We start from the raw sequence: 16921 nt of genomic DNA, 5'->3' as shown, positions 1-16921 counted from the left end.
CTTTTTATTACCTTTTGAATTGAACTAAATAGTTTCCTGTTTGTTTTCTACCTATAACGATAAGAACTTTCTGTGTAACAGTGGCAGTTGGACTCAATTTTAGTTTTTGAGTTTCTTTTTGAGCAGTGGTAACTAGTAAATATTATGTTTCATGACTTTTATTCTGTTTTGGATGTCTTTGAAAGAACAAAGAGAAAATATACTTAGTTTCTTTTTAATAGAATAAATTCATTTTAGCTATTATCATTTATACATCTGAGCTATATTATGAGATCTTAATGATCTTAGTTTTCCTATATCTTGAAGCATTTTGGTATTTCATCATCCTACGTATTTCATCATTACTCATCAATTATTGCCAACTATAAGACTAAAATAATAAGAAAACAGAAGAATGATAGAAGTGCCTAGGAAGTTGATACAGTAGTAAAGTAAATAATCTGTATTTATACTTCAGTTTTCTTACTGCTTTACCCAAAGCATTACAGCATCTTTTGAGAAAGTATAAAGACATTGGGAAGACCATCTTAAGCATTACATAGGATGTTAACATTTGGCTAACCTGGATGAAGGGTATATGACAATTCTTATGCTATTTTTACAACTTTTTAAAGCTTTCATTGAATATATTTGATAATCCATAATTTCCATTTGCTTCCTGTAATGGCAAAGAGAAGAAAACTAAGAGGAAGACATTATACATTATTAGAGAAACTAGTAGAGGAACACTCTAGACTGTAGTGATGATGGTAAAATGGATTGTGTGAGCCAAGTTGCAGACTGTGAGTCTTCAGATGACAATATTCTGGGTGAATTTTCTTAAATTGAAGAATTTATGAGTGTAAATATGTTAGGATGTTTGTTTACCAAAACTTACTTGATATGGTTTCTAAGTGGAAGATGCCAAAAGCAGATGTGTGTACAGAGGTGATTGGAAGGAAACATGATGCAGAAATGAAAAAAATTATTGATCATTCTAATTGACACTTATTACTCTCAAATTGAGAATGCTTGAAGTTATAGAGCAAAGATGATTGTCCGCTCTTCAACAAAATTAAAAACTAAGTTTTGAAACTATTGTGTCTGATGATGCAAAGGAAAAAAAAAAAAGACCCAAAAGTGACAATAAGCTAGAATTTTACTAGAGATGTACCTGAAGTCTGGAATCAAAATTTACAGAATGGCTTTGTTCCAAGTTCATGCATGACAATTGATGACTAGCCAGTTGCATTTTAAAGGATATTGCCTATTTTGGGTATTTATATCTTCAAAAGCAGGAACATGTGGAATAAAAATTTGGATTTGCTATTTCAGTTCTTACTAAAATTTCTAATAAAGTTGTTTTTCACCCAAATGGTAAATGATGATAATAAGTTTTTCTGTGCACTCAGGGGTAAAGGTGAATCACATGGCATAGAGAAAGCAGTGATATCTTTTGCATAACCAAGATGATTGTCCTGAGCCACATTGGTAAAAATTGTTGTCACGCAACAGTATGACATATCCCACCAAAACTCAGAAAAGGTATATGCCAAATGGAGTTATCATTATATTAGATCAAGGTTTCTCAACCTTTGCACTATTAATATTTTAGCCTGAATAATTTTTTGTTGTGGGGAGCTGTCCTGTGCATTGTAGGATGTTTGGCAACATCCTATGAACATCTATTCATGAGATGCCACTAACGCCCATCACCCCCAGTTGTGACAACCAAAAATGTCTTCTGATGTTGCCAGATGTGCCCTGGGGGGCAAAATATCCCCTGAGTGAGGACCACCTCATTAGAAGAATCTAAAACTGAGTTTAGGGGAGGCTTGGGTATTAGATCTTGTGATGTTTTGATAAGATTGGCATGTTAATTTTGTTGAGCTTTTTTTCTAGGTAATAGGGGAAATCTGACCAGATTGCCTTTTTCTTTTATTCTGGAATAGTTTTCATTTTCCAGCAGATTTAGATCCAGAGGTGGACTTTTGAATAGGTTTTGAAGTAGACTATGGTGAGCAGTTGTACTGGGTTGAAGTAATTACATTGGCTTAATGCTTTGATAAAACTTTCTTTGCTTTGAAGAGTGTTTATTGAAGTAAACTGACCAGGACATATTTTATGCAATTTTATGCAATGCTGACCACCAATAAGATAGAATGACTTAAGAGGATTTTTTTTTATTATATAAATAAAGGAACTTAAAAATGTGTCTAATTCAAGATGATATCAATACAAAATTGAGGCACTAGAGAGTCAGTCATAAATTAAATGTATTTCAAAAAGAAAGTATTGTATACTTAGTTGTCTTAGACTCTAGAATAGGGCAGTTTGTTCCACACAATATACTTTGAGCTGATCTTGACTAAAATAATTCTGTGGTCTCTTTAAGCCAATTTGTGGCATTTAATCTAAATGAAAAGATAAGATTCTTTAAAGTTGGATTTTTCATTTGGATTTTAATAATGGAGAAATGTCTGGATTTCTAGGATGCCAGCTCTTTATTGTGATTGAAGACATATTTAGGTGGTAGAACTAGAAAATTTCGTTTTTATTTTTCTTCTTTTGAAAGCGTTAGCTTTTACCTCTGCCCTTTGAAACGTTTGTCTGAAATCTGTCACATTTGCTCCCCAGTTGTCCTCCCTACTCCAGAAGACTCCCCTGCAGTATCAGAATTACCCAGCTCTGCTGGCTTTATTCAGGAATTCTGATTCCTTTGCATGATGGTTTGGAGCTCTTTCCCAGTCTTTATTATAACACATGGCTGGATGACTTTTTAATGTTCTTCTGCCGTTGTTCACATTAGTCTTTCTTCACTAGTTTCTCTCCCTCAAAGTGCTTTTTTTCCTTTTTAAATTTAGTCCTCAGAGCCTAGAGTTCTGATAACAGTGTAAGCTCCAAATCTGGAACAGTTGGAGACCATAGTGGCAGATGATAATCATGTCACCTGAAGCAGGGCTTGAAAGTAGCTTTGTGTCTGACTCTTGTGGCTCCGTCATTGGGCATTCGAATACTTCATAGTCTGAAATTACCCTGTACCACTCCGCAAGCAGGATACTATAGTCTGTCCAATATTCCTACTTCAGATTGCTCCTGTATTCCAAGGAGAAAGAATCTAGCCTCTACCTTCTTTAGCCAGCTTTGTCCTTGAACCAGTCACTTAATTTCTTTGAGTATCAGTTTCCCTCTAAATAGGAGGTATCTGGGTCTGCCCATCTGACAGGACTGTTGTGAGGAGCATGTCAGCTGGTAGCAGTCATGTGTGGAAGATTTGGTTGTTGTGGGGCAGGAACTCTGTCCTATTCAGTGGTGGAGCCCCAACGCTAAGCACAGAGCCTGGCCTGTGGAGACACTCAGGAATTATTTGTGGGATAAATGAATTGGTAAAGATTGTAAAATAGCTCTTTATCACTCATAAGTCTAAAGTTACTGTAATTTTCTTTTCTTTTTTTTTAAAGATTGGCACCTGAGCTAACAACTGTTGTCAATCTTTTTTTTTTTTCTCTTCTTTATCTCTCCAAGTCCCCCCAGTACATAGTTGTATATCTTAGTTACAGGTCCTTCTAGTTGTGGCATATGGGATGCCGCCTCAACGTGGCCTGACCAGCAGTGCCATGTCCACACCCAGGATCCGAACAGGCGAAACCCTGGGCCGCCACAGTGGAGCGCGCAAACTACTCGGCCATGGGGCCGGCCTGAAGTTACTCTAATATTTTAATTTCGTCCTGTGTACCCCGTATGCCCTAATTTGTCCCTAATTTTCAAGATATTAGTAAATGTTTACCTTCTCTGTGGAGTCTTTCCCAGTGTACACCTTTCTACTCCTTTCCAAATTTCTAGTACATATTGTATCACTGGTGAACTGGTTTGTATTGTTAGGTTTTCCTTCCAAGATTTTATTGAGAAAATTTTCAAATATAGAGCAAAGTTGATAAAATAGTATGGTGGACACTCATATACACATTACCTAGATTTTACCGTTACTCTTTTTTTGGTGAGGAAGATTCGCCCTGAACTGACATCCATTGCCAGTCTTGCTCTTATTTTGCTTGAGGAAGATTAGCCCTGAGCTAACATCTACGCTAATCCTCTGCTATTTTGTGTGTGGGATGCCACCACAGCATGGCTGATGATGGAGTAGGTCCACACCTGGGATCCAAATCCACAAACCTGGGCCGCTGAAGTGGAGTGAATGGAACTTTAAACACTCGGCCACAGAGTTGCCCCCTACCACTTCACAGTACTTGCTTTATCATATATCCAGCTATCCATCCTTCCATCTATTAATCCAGACTAATTTCTTGATGTATTTCAAAGTAAATTACAGGTGTTAGTACACTTTGACTTAAGTAATTCAGCATGTATATCCTTCTCTAGAATTTGGTATTTGTTTATAGCTTTTTCCTTTTGATGCAAAATTTATATGCAATGAAATGCACAAATCTTACAAGTACGTTATGTATGTTGAGATCACGCTGTATGTATTCTGTAGTTGCTCTTTTCACTTAATAGTGTGTCTTGGAGCGGTTTCCTTGTAGATGAACCCTAATCCTTCTAATTGCTACATACTTTTCCTAATATGGATGTATCAAGTTTACTTAGCTATTGATAGACATTTAGGTTTTTCATACTTTGCTGCAATAAAAATACTTAGCAAATGTATAGTATAGAGACCTAGAAGTAGAATTGATACATTAAAAGATAAGCATGTTTTAAACTTAATTAAAAATTGTAATAGATGCTTACAAGTTGCCAACCAAATAGTATATACCAATTAAAACTTCCATCAATAGTGTTTCCTGATACCCTCACCCACACTGAATATCATCATTCTCTTTTAATATTTGCCTATTGCTTTGGGATATCATTTTACTTCTTTTGTCTTTGATTACTAGTGAGGCTGTGTATGGTCTTCCCAACTAGGTTTTAAGCCTTTATAGGGCAAGGGCCAGGATCATCTACCACTTTTATATCTGCTCACTGAATATTTGCTAATTGAATGAATACTGCCAAAGCATGCCTGCTTTTGTTGGATTGAGACTGAAGAAAGGATGAATGAGCTAATTTTGTGAGCAGTTGAGGAAAGCTGAAGTTGCTCCATGCATGTGTGCCCTAGAAAAGTAAAGGGACTCATCCTTCTTCCTTCGTTTCTTCTCTTCTTCTGTGAGTGAGTGGTAGGATAGTAAGTTGGTTAAGAGTCCCGGCTCTGGAGGAGGATTTTATGGATTCATATCCCCTTTTGCCTATTACGTGTACAACCTTGGGCAGATTACTTAATCTTTATATTTAAGTTTACTCATTTATAAAATAGAGAATAACAACACCTTGCTTACAGCATCATCGTGGGGATTAAATTAATATTTTTAAGTTGTGTAAAATGGTGCTTGGCACTCAATATATGCTGTTGTTGTGTTAGCTATTACTGTTATTCTTTCCCTTCTGCCTTCTGTCTCTGAAGTGTTAGGATTGTGGGAAATGCAAACAAAGTTGAAAAGGATCCTACCTTGAAGAAGCTTATAGACTTGAGACTTATTTAGAGGAGTGGGAAGACATTCGACAGGCCTGGGTGATAGGGTGGGGCTGGAAGGAGATAATTGGTAAGTTAAATTGTCCCCCAATCAGTAAGGAAGAATTTTGTAGGCTAAACTAAGGAATTTGGATTGCTGTGTTAAGTGGTGGGAAGCCAGTGATGGATTTGCAACTGGACTGGATTTGCATTTGAGGCAGACGACTTTGAAAGCAGTATAGAGGGTAGACTAGACAGGAGAAAGGCTGGAGAGTGTTGACAACAATTGGGGTGAGGGATACTGGGATTCTGAAATGAGGGATTGACTGTATGACTGGAGAAGAAGCACTTGATTTGAGAACTATTTAGGAAATAGAACTAAGTGTAATGATCGTTAAAGACATTGAAGTATGGTTGAGAGAAAGTACAGACTCTAGGCAGCCTCTTTGGTGTCATGGAGATGGTCTGGAAGGCAAACTCTGTAGAGGCTAATAAAGTTAAATGCTTTATAAAATCACAATCATTTTATTTTAAAAAAATGATATTTTAATAGCAAAACGACAGGATATGATCTCAGGATAAAGCATAATACTTTAATGCTTAACCTATGAAAAATGCATTACAATCCCTTTTTTCCCTTTCTCTTTCATTTTCCTGTAGACTAGTCCATAGACCAGTATTTGCAAATCACTAATTTAGTCTAATCACCTCCTTTTGCAGATAAGGGAACAGGACCAAAGTTATATAGCTTCGAATCAAGAGTTTGGACTAGCATCTAGGTCTTGACAGGCACTCTAGTTGTATGCTATGCTCTTCTGATCTAAATTTGATTTTCCATTTATGAGATATTGACTTGGCTTTTGGCTACAGAAATTAGTCTCAGATGAGTTTAAGCATCTAGGTTTCAAACAAGCAGAACCCAAGACCAAACCCTGACCATGGGTGTACATAGAAGTAGCAGCCAAAAAGTCTTTAAGACTTTTCACTCTGTCCACTTCTTAGACCCATTTCCTCATCCCAAAATAGGTCAGGATTGAGTGTTCATAGTCAGTTGGCGGGTGGCTCTTAAGTATCAAATACCATGTATCAATCTATATTTCCAACCTCTTAATATGTTTGAAAAGTTTCCAAATATTGAGCTAAACATGCTACTTCATGCTAGAAAAGCCTAGGGAAACATAACCAGTTAAGAAATTTTAAATTATTTCCCTTCAGCAGCTGTCAGCAGCATATTTTCAACTCCACTTAACTGAGTTCAACATATTATCACACATAAATTTGGGAGACTTAGTCCTTTGATCTAAAGTTATAGTCAACAGAAAGAGAATATTTGTGGCTTGAGATTACAAAAAGATTATATTAAAAATGGCTGGCTTGTCAGCCCTGTGGCCTGGTGGTTAAGTTGGGTGCCTTCCACTTTGGTGGCTCAGGTTCAGTTCCTGGGTGCGGACCTATGCCACTCATTGGCAGCCATGCTCTAGTGGCGAACCACATATAAAATAGTGGAAGATTGGCACAGATGTTAGCTCAGGGCCAATATTCCTCAAGCAAAAAGAGGAAGATTGGCAATAGATATTAGCTCAGGGCCAATCTTCTTTAGCCAAAAAAAAAATTAAAAAAAAGGCCGACTTGCAAATGAAACAATTATGCTGCTGTATGTGGTCTAACTTAGGTTTGTAAGATGTGAGATAAGCCTGAGACACTATTTCAAGGCTAGGAATAGAGCAACAGGCCTGTTGAGGATGATGGTGAGGACAGAGAAGAGGTGAAGCAACTTGGGAGAGTCCTTATGAGACTGCTTCCCCTTCAGGGCTTGCATGATCCAAGGGAATAAAAAAAAGAGGGATGGGTGGGCTTAGAAATTAGGTAGACTTGTTTTTATTCATTTACAAGAAGAGCCTTGCTTCAGATGGAGGGTCTGTGGCTCGTGAGATGTCCTACTATTACTGTATTTTTTATCTTCTTACCATAGGAGTGGTATCCTTTGTAAGTTTTTTTTTTTCTGTGAATGAAAGAGTGGTAGGACTTGGCCCCATTTTGTCTTGGGATGACTGGAGCATTCTTTCTTATTGATGTGCTTGTGTTAGTGATACTGATGTTGGAGAAGCTCTGAAAAGACCTGACTGGATTCCTGACCATAGTATAACTAGACTTTTGTGTCCTGCAGGAAAGAAAGTATCCCCCACAGAGGGATTACTAAGCTAAGGGAGTCTGGAATCTCTTTAGTGTTAAAGAATGTTAGAACCAGAAGAAACCTTGGAAATGACCTGTTTCAACCTTCTTATTTTATAGTTGGAGAAATAAACTCACATGGAATGAGGAACTTGTTGAAATGTACATAGCTTCTTAAACTGGCAAATCTAGAACCATTGTCTTCTTATTCCTGGCCCAATGCTCTTTCCATGATACCATTTAATTGTTGAAACAATTGATATTTTTAAAATTAGATCACAATTATAGTACTAAGTTTTGAGAAGAGTTCAGAAGAAGCACTTGAATGTTTTTGTAGCATATGAATATGTAAATATTAGGAATGATGGCATTTGAGAAGACTAGAGAATAGAGAAAAGGTGTATTTGTGTGTTTTTAAATTGGAGGTTTTCAACTCTGCAGTACCAAGTTAATTTAAACTCTGTTATTATTTAAATTTTTGGCTTCAAGTTATGATAACCTGTTCACTGTGGGGGGGGGGGTGTGTACAAGCGTGCACTTAAACCACCCTAGTGTGCACTGTAGAGAAACCACAGTGGTCATCTCTAGGATGAAGTAGATAATCGCTTATGGGAGTTGAGCTTATACTAAATTTGGGTAAGTTTAATATACCAAACTTATACTAAACGGGTCCTAAGTTGTACTCATCATGCTGGATTGGAGTACGAATTGGTTTGCATGTCGTTGCTTTTGGTTTCTGCAGGTTTTGTAGTGCATCCCTGAGCATGAGTGCAGAATGAAGCGCCGTTTGGATGACCAGGAATCACCGGTATATGCGGCCCAGCAACGTCGGCTCCCTGGTAGCACAGAGGCTTTTCCTCACCAGCACCGGGTGCTCGCCCCTGCCCCTCCTGTGTATGAAGCTGTGTCCGAGACCATGCAGTCAGCCACAGGAATTCAGTACTCTGTAACACCCAGCTATCAGGTAAGCTGGAGCCCACCAAGGGACTTGGGGTCATGGAGGAGCATTAGTGATTTCATCCAATTAAAAAAAAATTTTGTTAAGCATTTAGTCAGATATAAAAAAATACATATGGGATATGTATAAAATATAAAAAATAGCAAAAGCAATGTACACTATGTACTCACCACACAAGTTTTAAAAAGTTGGGGCCAGCCTGGTGACACAGTGATTAAGTTTGCGCACTCTGCTTTGGTGGCCTAGGGTTCACAAGTTTGGATCCCAGGCACGGGCCTACAAACCATGTAAGCCATGCTGTGGCAGCATCCCACATATAAAATGGAAGATTGGCAAAGATGTTAGCTCAGGGCCAATCTTCCTCACCCCACCCCACCCCCAAAAATGTTATCATGACCTTTGAAGTTCGCTGTGTATCCTTCCCTGATCCGTTTTCCTTTTCCCTCCCTTCAGAGGTCGCCACTAATCTGAACTTTGTGTTTCTCATTCCCTTGACTTTCTTTAGTTTTTTAAAGTCATTTTATTTATATCTCTAGACAATAAAATTAGTTTGGGTATTTATGAACTTTTGTATAGATAAAAACGTGTATATTCTGACTCAGTGTGGTTCCCAAGACTTATCCATACTTGTGCGTGTAACTGTAATTGAGTCATTTTTACTCTGTCATGAATTATATGAACATATCCAATTTATCCATTCTTCTGTTGATGGACAGTCAGGTTGTTTCCAGATTTTTGCTATTGTAAAGGTGCTGCTGTGAATGTTCTTGGTGTTTCTCCTCATGCGGTGATACTCATAGTGTCAATCCATGACAAGATAAGTTTGTACTAGCATTTAAATCGACACACCACTTTTTTTTTTTTTTTGCCAAAAGAGTCTTGCTATGGAAAAAAAAAAAAGCAGCTGAATTAAACAGTGTCCTTATTATCGAAGTAGTTGGTTTACATTCTGGTGCAGAGTCCTTATCTTCTTGCAGAGCACTTAGCAGGTTTGAGGGCATATGAGGAAGAGTTTCTTGAGTATATCTAGACGACAGATTGCCAGGTCATAGGGTGTGAATATTTTCACCTGTAGCAGGTAATGTCAAATTGCTTTTTGGAGTTGTACCAATTTATATTTCCACCAGCATTGTATGTTCCTGTTGCTCCACGTACCGACCAACACTGATCATTTCTCATCTGTTCACTCTGTTTTTTAAAAATGGAAGACGTTTAATTGTTGTTTCCCCTTTTTAATTATGAAAGTAAATATCACCATGGTTTAAAAAAAATGGTGTAAGATGACTTCTTTCTCTGACCCGTCAGACTTTATCCCACTGGTACATTTGTTGGGTATCCAAAATTTTGTATGCATATACATATCTCTATCTACCTGCCTAGCTATCTAGATGCACATTTCTTTTTGCACAATTTGGATCATACAGTCTATACTATTTTTCTGTTTGCTCTTTTTACTTTTTATATAGTGGACCACTTCCCACTTGAATATATATGTTTGATCCAAGTTATTTTTTAAAAATCACTCTATTTATAATATTCCATTCCAGGTCAGTCTGAACCATAATTTATTTAACTGGTCTGGAGAGGCCTTGTTCAACCTAACTTGTTAGTGACTTTTAAAAAGGTATGGCTGGTACTGGGAACATAAATTGGCATAATCTTTCTTGAGAGCAGTTTGACAGTTTGTGTCATATTCTTTAGTTATTTTGACCTACCAATTCCATTTCTAGGAATGTATTATAAGAAACAATCAAAGAAGAGGGAAACCCAGGTGAAGTAGGAAATGTTGATTCCTTAGGTGTCACTCTTCTTCAGGAGTCCCCCTTGTAGCAGTATAATGCCTTCATATGGGGCAGGAGGCCATGGTCAGAGGACTGCTATGTAATGAATCTGTAAGTTAGGACTTGGAAGAAAGACTGCCTGTTTTCCTTGGGTAGTTAACTTTTATCTGAACAGGTTCATGACACTTTTCCTACACTTGGGATAGTTACATTTGTTCCTATATTGGAAACTGTAATGTGCTCATAAAACCAGCCATCTCAAATATTTATAAACTCCAATTAAGTTTTGTAAAAACCTGTTCAACACATGCATGTTGGGAGTATAGAATCTCAGAATAGTAGCACTTCTTGGGAGAGAGAGAGTAGAGCTTTTAGAATTGTCTAGTTTCTTTTTACTGCTAATGTGTCTTGTATTGTTTCTGTGGATCTGTAAGGAGTTGCTCTGTTTCCCACCTTCTGCTTTGCCCACAGTAGTCATTATAAATTTGTTGGGGACTTGAAAAAAGTCTTTTTTCTTAAGTTACGCTACACAACTTACATCGTTTAGAGAAGGTTTTATGTTATTTAGTCTCCTTATTTTGGAGAAGTGGTACATCAGGTCTGTTGTCTGTAGTTGTCTTCTGTAGCGATTAACAGTTCTGAAATAGGAAAATTTTTAAAAGCTTTGGGAATTTTATGTAGCATTTCTTGCAATAAAAAAGGAAAGGGGCTTTTGCTTTTATTTCACTCCTAAACTTAAAAGAAGATGAGAAAGAGCGAGAGAGAATAGAGAAGAAATATCTTTGAGGCCAAACCACTAACAATAGGGGAGAAATTTTTGTTTTACTTCAGAAGTAGTGAGTAAAGATAAGTAAAATAAACAAAACAAAGTAAAAATCTTCTCTAATCCCACCACCACCAGATAAAATGCTGACATGTTGCTATATATTTGTTGTCCAGGGTTTAAAATCTTTTTATTGGTTATATATACTGCTTTGTAATGTGCTTTTTAAAAAATTATTTACAAGTTTAAATCCGTAAGCAGCACGTGAATACATTCAATTTATGGATTGTGAACATTTTTTGGTGTTAAAATATGTGCATCTATATCAGTGCTATTCAAAATGTGGTCCACAGATGGCTGATGTGTATACTTTCTTACTAGTCTGTAATGAGAGAAGTACAGAAATTGAGTGTTTAGAAACTTTCATGGTGATTGGACATTGTAATTATATATCTCTAAAATCTAATAATGAAAATGATGGCGTATGGATTTTTTATTTCACTTTTCCAGTAATTCATTTTTATTGTATTTTATAAAAATAGTGGCCTGTGATGGATTAGAATTTATGAAAAAAGAAAAACTGGTGCTTCACCACAGATAGTTTGAGAAGTACCAAGCTATATAATTTTTAATAGCTGTCAAGAATTCTGTTATAATATGGGGGGGCTATAATTTATTTATTTTTTTAAGGAAGCTTTTTTTTTTGAAGAATAGCCCTGAGCTAACTACTGCCAATCCTCCTCTTTTTGCAAGGTAGACTGGCCCTGAGCTAACATCCATGCGCATCTTCCTCTACTTTATATATGGGACTCCTACCACAGTATGGCTTATGCCAAGCGGTGCCATGTCCGCACCAGGATCTAAATCGGCCAACCCTGGGCCCCCGAGAAGCAGAACATGTGAACTTAACCACTGTGCTACCGGGCCAGCCCTGGGCTATAATTTATTCTACCAGTTCCCTTTTGTGGGAAATTTGGGTTTCTAATTAGTTATCTTTGTGTATGCAAAGATATGCATACATGTGTTTTAGACACATTTGGGGAAGAGTGCACAAGCCTTCAAGTTTCTTGTCTATGTTTTGTCCACCCCAGGTTTCTGCTGTGCCGCAGAGCTCTGGCAGTCATGGGCCTACCATAGCAGCGGTTCATAGCAGCCATCATCACCCAACAGCTGTGCAGCCCCACGGAGGCCAGGTGGTCCAGAGTCATGCTCATCCAGCCCCACCGGTCGCACCAGTGCAGGGACAGCAGCAATTTCAGAGGCTCAAGGTGGTATTCAGCTCCTTTTCTCCTGTCAAAAAGGTTCTCTCTTAACTGGCAATATTGGCTTCAGCCTATTAGTAGTGGTGTTGAAACTTTGAACATGCTAGACTAGAAGCTGAATCACAAGAAGTTTTACTTTGTTTTTGTTTTGAAACCTACTTAGATTTCCCATCTTAGCACCAGTGCCTGATCCAGAGAATATATTCAAGAAATGTTTTTGGAATGTAGGAATGCATGGTACTCAAACAGGATTGAGGGGCTATTTGCATATGCAATAAACAAAGTTCATATTTTAGATGCCTCCTTTTGAAGTCTTAGTTTTTAGCAAGGTGTAAGATTTTATTGAGCACACACATGGTTGGCTACAGTCCTGAACAGTAACTGGGCCCGGTATTATGTTATGGTTTCATCTTTTTATTCCTGTTTATAAACAGCTGAATTAGCTGGCATCTTCAGGTCCATCCTTAATAAAACACATGTTCCTTTTTGGAGAAGCTTTATAAAGTTGAGGGAAGACTATAACTGTGAATGAAGTGTCAGTGTTTTTATCTGTTCTGCTGAATATGTGCTCTAGGTTTTAAGTGCTTTGAAATTCATGAGGCATCTGTGGAGAAGGGAAGCTTGTGTTCTCAGCTAACCTCTCTGCTTACTTGAGTGTTACTTTTCAAAATGTGTGATTTCAATTTTTCTAATTTTACATTTATGTAAAATTTAAAATCGAGTGTGAGAAATATAAAATTAAAGAACTATAAAGAGATAAGATGTCGAATCTTTATTTGGTCATTTCAGCCTAATTATATCAAATAGCTTGACGGATAGGAATGAACAATATACCACTGCAGGACACATCCATGTATAGTAAATACTTCAGCCTTCTGTTTTCCTCGATACTTAAACTAGCTCTCCTTGACCCTTGCCCTTATTGGTTTGGGTTCTCAGCAACTAGTTTAATATTGGCCTAAAAGGAAATTAAGTGCTACATAAATATAAAACATACCAAAGCTGACCTATATAGAAAGAGAGATTTTGTAAAATTTACTTTGTCTATATTAGCTTAAGTAATTAAGAGTTGACTATAGTTAAGCATAGCCTTTAAAGAGAGTATGAATAATTTGGACCTGAAACTTCACTCTGGCTTTGGGAAAATTTGTGTAAGCGATATTGTTGTTTTCCTTAAACATCTTGTAGAATGATGGCTGTGTACCAAAATGTGTTATTGCCATGGACTTAGCCCTTCACCAAGTCCTGAAAATATTTTTTTTAATTGGTTTGATGTGATTTAATTCCATATTAATATCATATTCAGCAGTTAATACCTTAATGTTGCAAAAGAGCTTATAAACTTGCTATTAAACCAACAAAAGTATATTTGTTTCTATAGCCTTTTTCAGCCAACCCTATCAAAGCTCAGCACCTGTTTTACTCACCTTCCCCACTTGGGTATGAGTATATAAATTGTGCTTTGTTTTATAGAAACTGTCAAGGAAGCAAGAAAGGGCTTTGGAGTTGGGGTTATAGAGTGAGTCACAGGTAGCCTTAGGACTTCTTGCTCTGTTCTTTTATTACAAGCTCTTGAGTATAATTCCTGAGCATAGTAACTTGTGGAATTTCCTTTCTAATGAGGAGAGGTAAAATGCTTTCTTGTGCCTCCATGTAATTTAATTCAGTATTCCCGCATTGCCTTCCATTTTTGGATCGTCTTAAAATGCATTACAAGCATTTGAATCGACTTCAATAAGCTGTTTATATTCTATAATAAGGAAGTGTTCAGTGAGAACACTTAGGTTGTTTCAAGCATCAACGTTGTCTAAACTTTCTTTTTTGTCTTTGGCAGATTGATAACAAGGAGGATTTGAATAATTTGAGGCATATTTAGTGTGGTTTAGTTATTTGTTGAATGCCAGCAGCATAGATATTTGGCACATACTTCAGCAAGTTCTCTTTATAGTAGTTTGTGTTTGTCTCCCAAACAAGATTTTGAATTTCAGGAGGTTAGGAACCTTAATAACATGCCTGTGGAAGTGAGCCAAGAGAGTGCATCACCAGAATCTAAAGGTCTCTCCAAGTGCCTCCTTAAATCTGTAGCTTCTAAATGACTAGTTCTAAGTTGTTTTCTTCTAAGCTCTGGTTCCTAGAACTGTAGACATGCTTTTATAAAAAGTTGAACTGTACTTTAGGTAATGAAAGAATTTCCTCACTATTATGTGCAAGTATCATCTCCTTTATGATGTGGATGTCATGCTGGACTTTTAAAGCATAATGTTATTTTATAATTAATTTTTAACAGTGGCTAACTATGACCTTCAAATACCTTTTTCTTCCAAACATACACACATCACATGCCATTTCTTTCCTTTGGGTTTCTGCACTTTTTCTGTAGTCATTTCTTCTTTCTTTCTTTTTTGGATGTTTGTTTATTTACTTCTCCTTTGTCATATGATTGTGAATGCTATTCTTAAATATCTTCCAAAGTCTTTGTTCCTTCTGTAAACTTAATGAGTTTTATGTTCCATTAACTTGGTCATTAATGAAACATTTCAGTATGGAGCGTTCAGAACATGAATTAAATAGTCCATTTAATTTCAGCAGAAATTGTTGTGTTATTTGTAAAGTACAGAAAAACCAACCATCAAATGAGTGGGCTTTTGACCAAGTATACAGTATAATCTGTGCTCTAGCAACACTGAAATGCTCTGATTAACTGTGGCCATAGGAAGTTTGGGCAACTCTTGAAATACCATTTAATGGTTTATTTGAACATAAATGTCCTATTTCACAATGTATCACAAGAATAGAGCTTATCAAATCAGATATTTCTGAAACTGTCTAAAGTTGATATTTGTATAATTTGAAATAATTCCAGAGTATATAGGAAACACCTAGTGGATAATTCCCTTGGATGTCTCCTGAGTCACTAAAAATTAAGTTTTCCTAAATCAAACTCATAACTTTCTAACCCTTCAAATCTGTTCCTCTTTGTGAATGCCCAAATAATTTACAATTTAGTGAATGCTCCCTCCCCCTTATCTCCCATATCTAGTCAGTCCCCAAACCCTGTCACTTATATCCCCTAAAAAGCTTTTGAATCTATCCTGTTCTCTCTCTTCCTTTGGTCAGTACTATAATTCAAGCCATAGTAGTTGGCACATGAGTTGGCTTTATAGCATAAGTGGTTTTCCCACCTGCTTTCAATCTGTCCTGCCCTTGCACCTATTTATTCTCAACACCCTAGCCAAACTGAGTACACTAAAATGCAGATAATAAAAATCTAAGTTGCTTTTTAACAAGATTTACAACGCCTTTCAGGATCTGGGTCCTGCTTCCTCTCCTGTCTGATCTCGTCACCCTTCCTGCCACCATTCCTTCTCTTCATCACAAATGCTCCAGCCAAACCAGACTCTCTTCAGTTTTCCAAATGTCCCGTATGGTGCCCTGTCTGGAATTTTGCCCATGCTGCTTCCTCTGACTTTCCTCACGGGCCTTTACTCTTGCTAACTTGTACTCATCCTTAGGACTCAGTTTAGACATCACTTCTTGAGTAAGCCTTCCCTTATGTCCCAATGGGTTTTTTGCGGGGAGTGCCCTTCCCATGTGCTCTCTGGGCATAGTGATCACCCACTTAGTCCACTATGTTAGGATGCCCAACTAGATGTGAATGAACTGCTATAGAGTGTGGACTGTGGCTTATTTGTTATTGACTCCTTCCTCACATTGGACCTGGCATAGCATGTTGTAGCTTACTAGGTATTTCTGAAATGAATCAATGAACCAATAAATGAATGATAGATTAATGTGATCCTTCTTCACTAATCAGTCTCTCCAAAATTATCTAAGACAAGGCTACAGATTTTATGAGTTGATTTTTATTTTAAGCTTGAGTCTTATTATTGGCATCAAACTTAATGACACAGTCAACTCTTAACACACAACGTATACAGTGGCTGCAGCTGTCTTAACATATATGCCCCAAAACAGGAAAGGTTTTCTTCCCTAAAATTATCCTTCAAAAAGAAGGAATTGCTATACTAATTTTTAATACTTTCATGTATCTTTACAATATATTTCTGTTTTATTTACTATGTTAATTTTATTTAGGCATAAATCATTTGTGGTTTTTTTGTAACTCTTGGCTTATTCTTTTTATAACGTCGAGCTTTATCCCTGCTTCAGGTGGAGGATGCGCTGTCCTATCTTGACCAGGTGAAGCTGCAATTTGGTAGTCAGCCTCAGGTCTACAATGATTTCCTTGACATCATGAAGGAATTTAAATCCCAGAGGTAAAAGATATATCTGGTTGTACTCAAGCTGTGTGCTTGGATTGTTGATTTTGGAGGGAGGATATAGCTTATTCTCGTCTGCTGAAAGATAAAGGATGCCCTGTTTTGGGGGTTTGTTTTTAGGGTCATGCTTTTCTATTTGGTGTATTGCTTTATTGGTGAAAATTACAGTCCCTAGAGCTTTGTTTTCTCCCTATTGGTAAGTTTTTCTTGACTAAAA

General features: G+C 37.1%; 1 protein-coding gene across 5 annotated transcripts in view; it reads left to right on the top strand.

Annotated features, from left to right (window-relative positions):
- The window catches only part of LOC124236233 (paired amphipathic helix protein Sin3a), a 68467-nt gene that overhangs the window by 11248 nt on the left and 40298 nt on the right, over positions 1 to 16921 (top strand). For all 5 annotated transcript variants that reach the window (XM_046655073.1, XM_046655069.1, XM_046655072.1 and 2 more), the window contains exons 2-4: positions 8403 to 8624; positions 12254 to 12430; positions 16595 to 16701. In XM_046655073.1, coding sequence (XP_046511029.1) covers positions 8436 to 8624; positions 12254 to 12430; positions 16595 to 16701 — 473 coding nt within the window. In that variant the 5' untranslated portion in view covers positions 8403 to 8435. The remainder of the gene's footprint in view (positions 1 to 8402; positions 8625 to 12253; positions 12431 to 16594; positions 16702 to 16921) is intronic.

Source organism: Equus quagga, chromosome 2 (assembly GCF_021613505.1).
Source record: "Equus quagga isolate Etosha38 chromosome 2, UCLA_HA_Equagga_1.0, whole genome shotgun sequence".
In the NCBI taxonomy this organism is placed as follows: domain Eukaryota; kingdom Metazoa; phylum Chordata; class Mammalia; order Perissodactyla; family Equidae; genus Equus; species Equus quagga.
Note: the sequence above shows the minus strand (reverse complement) of the source record. Positions and strands in the feature narration are given on the sequence as shown.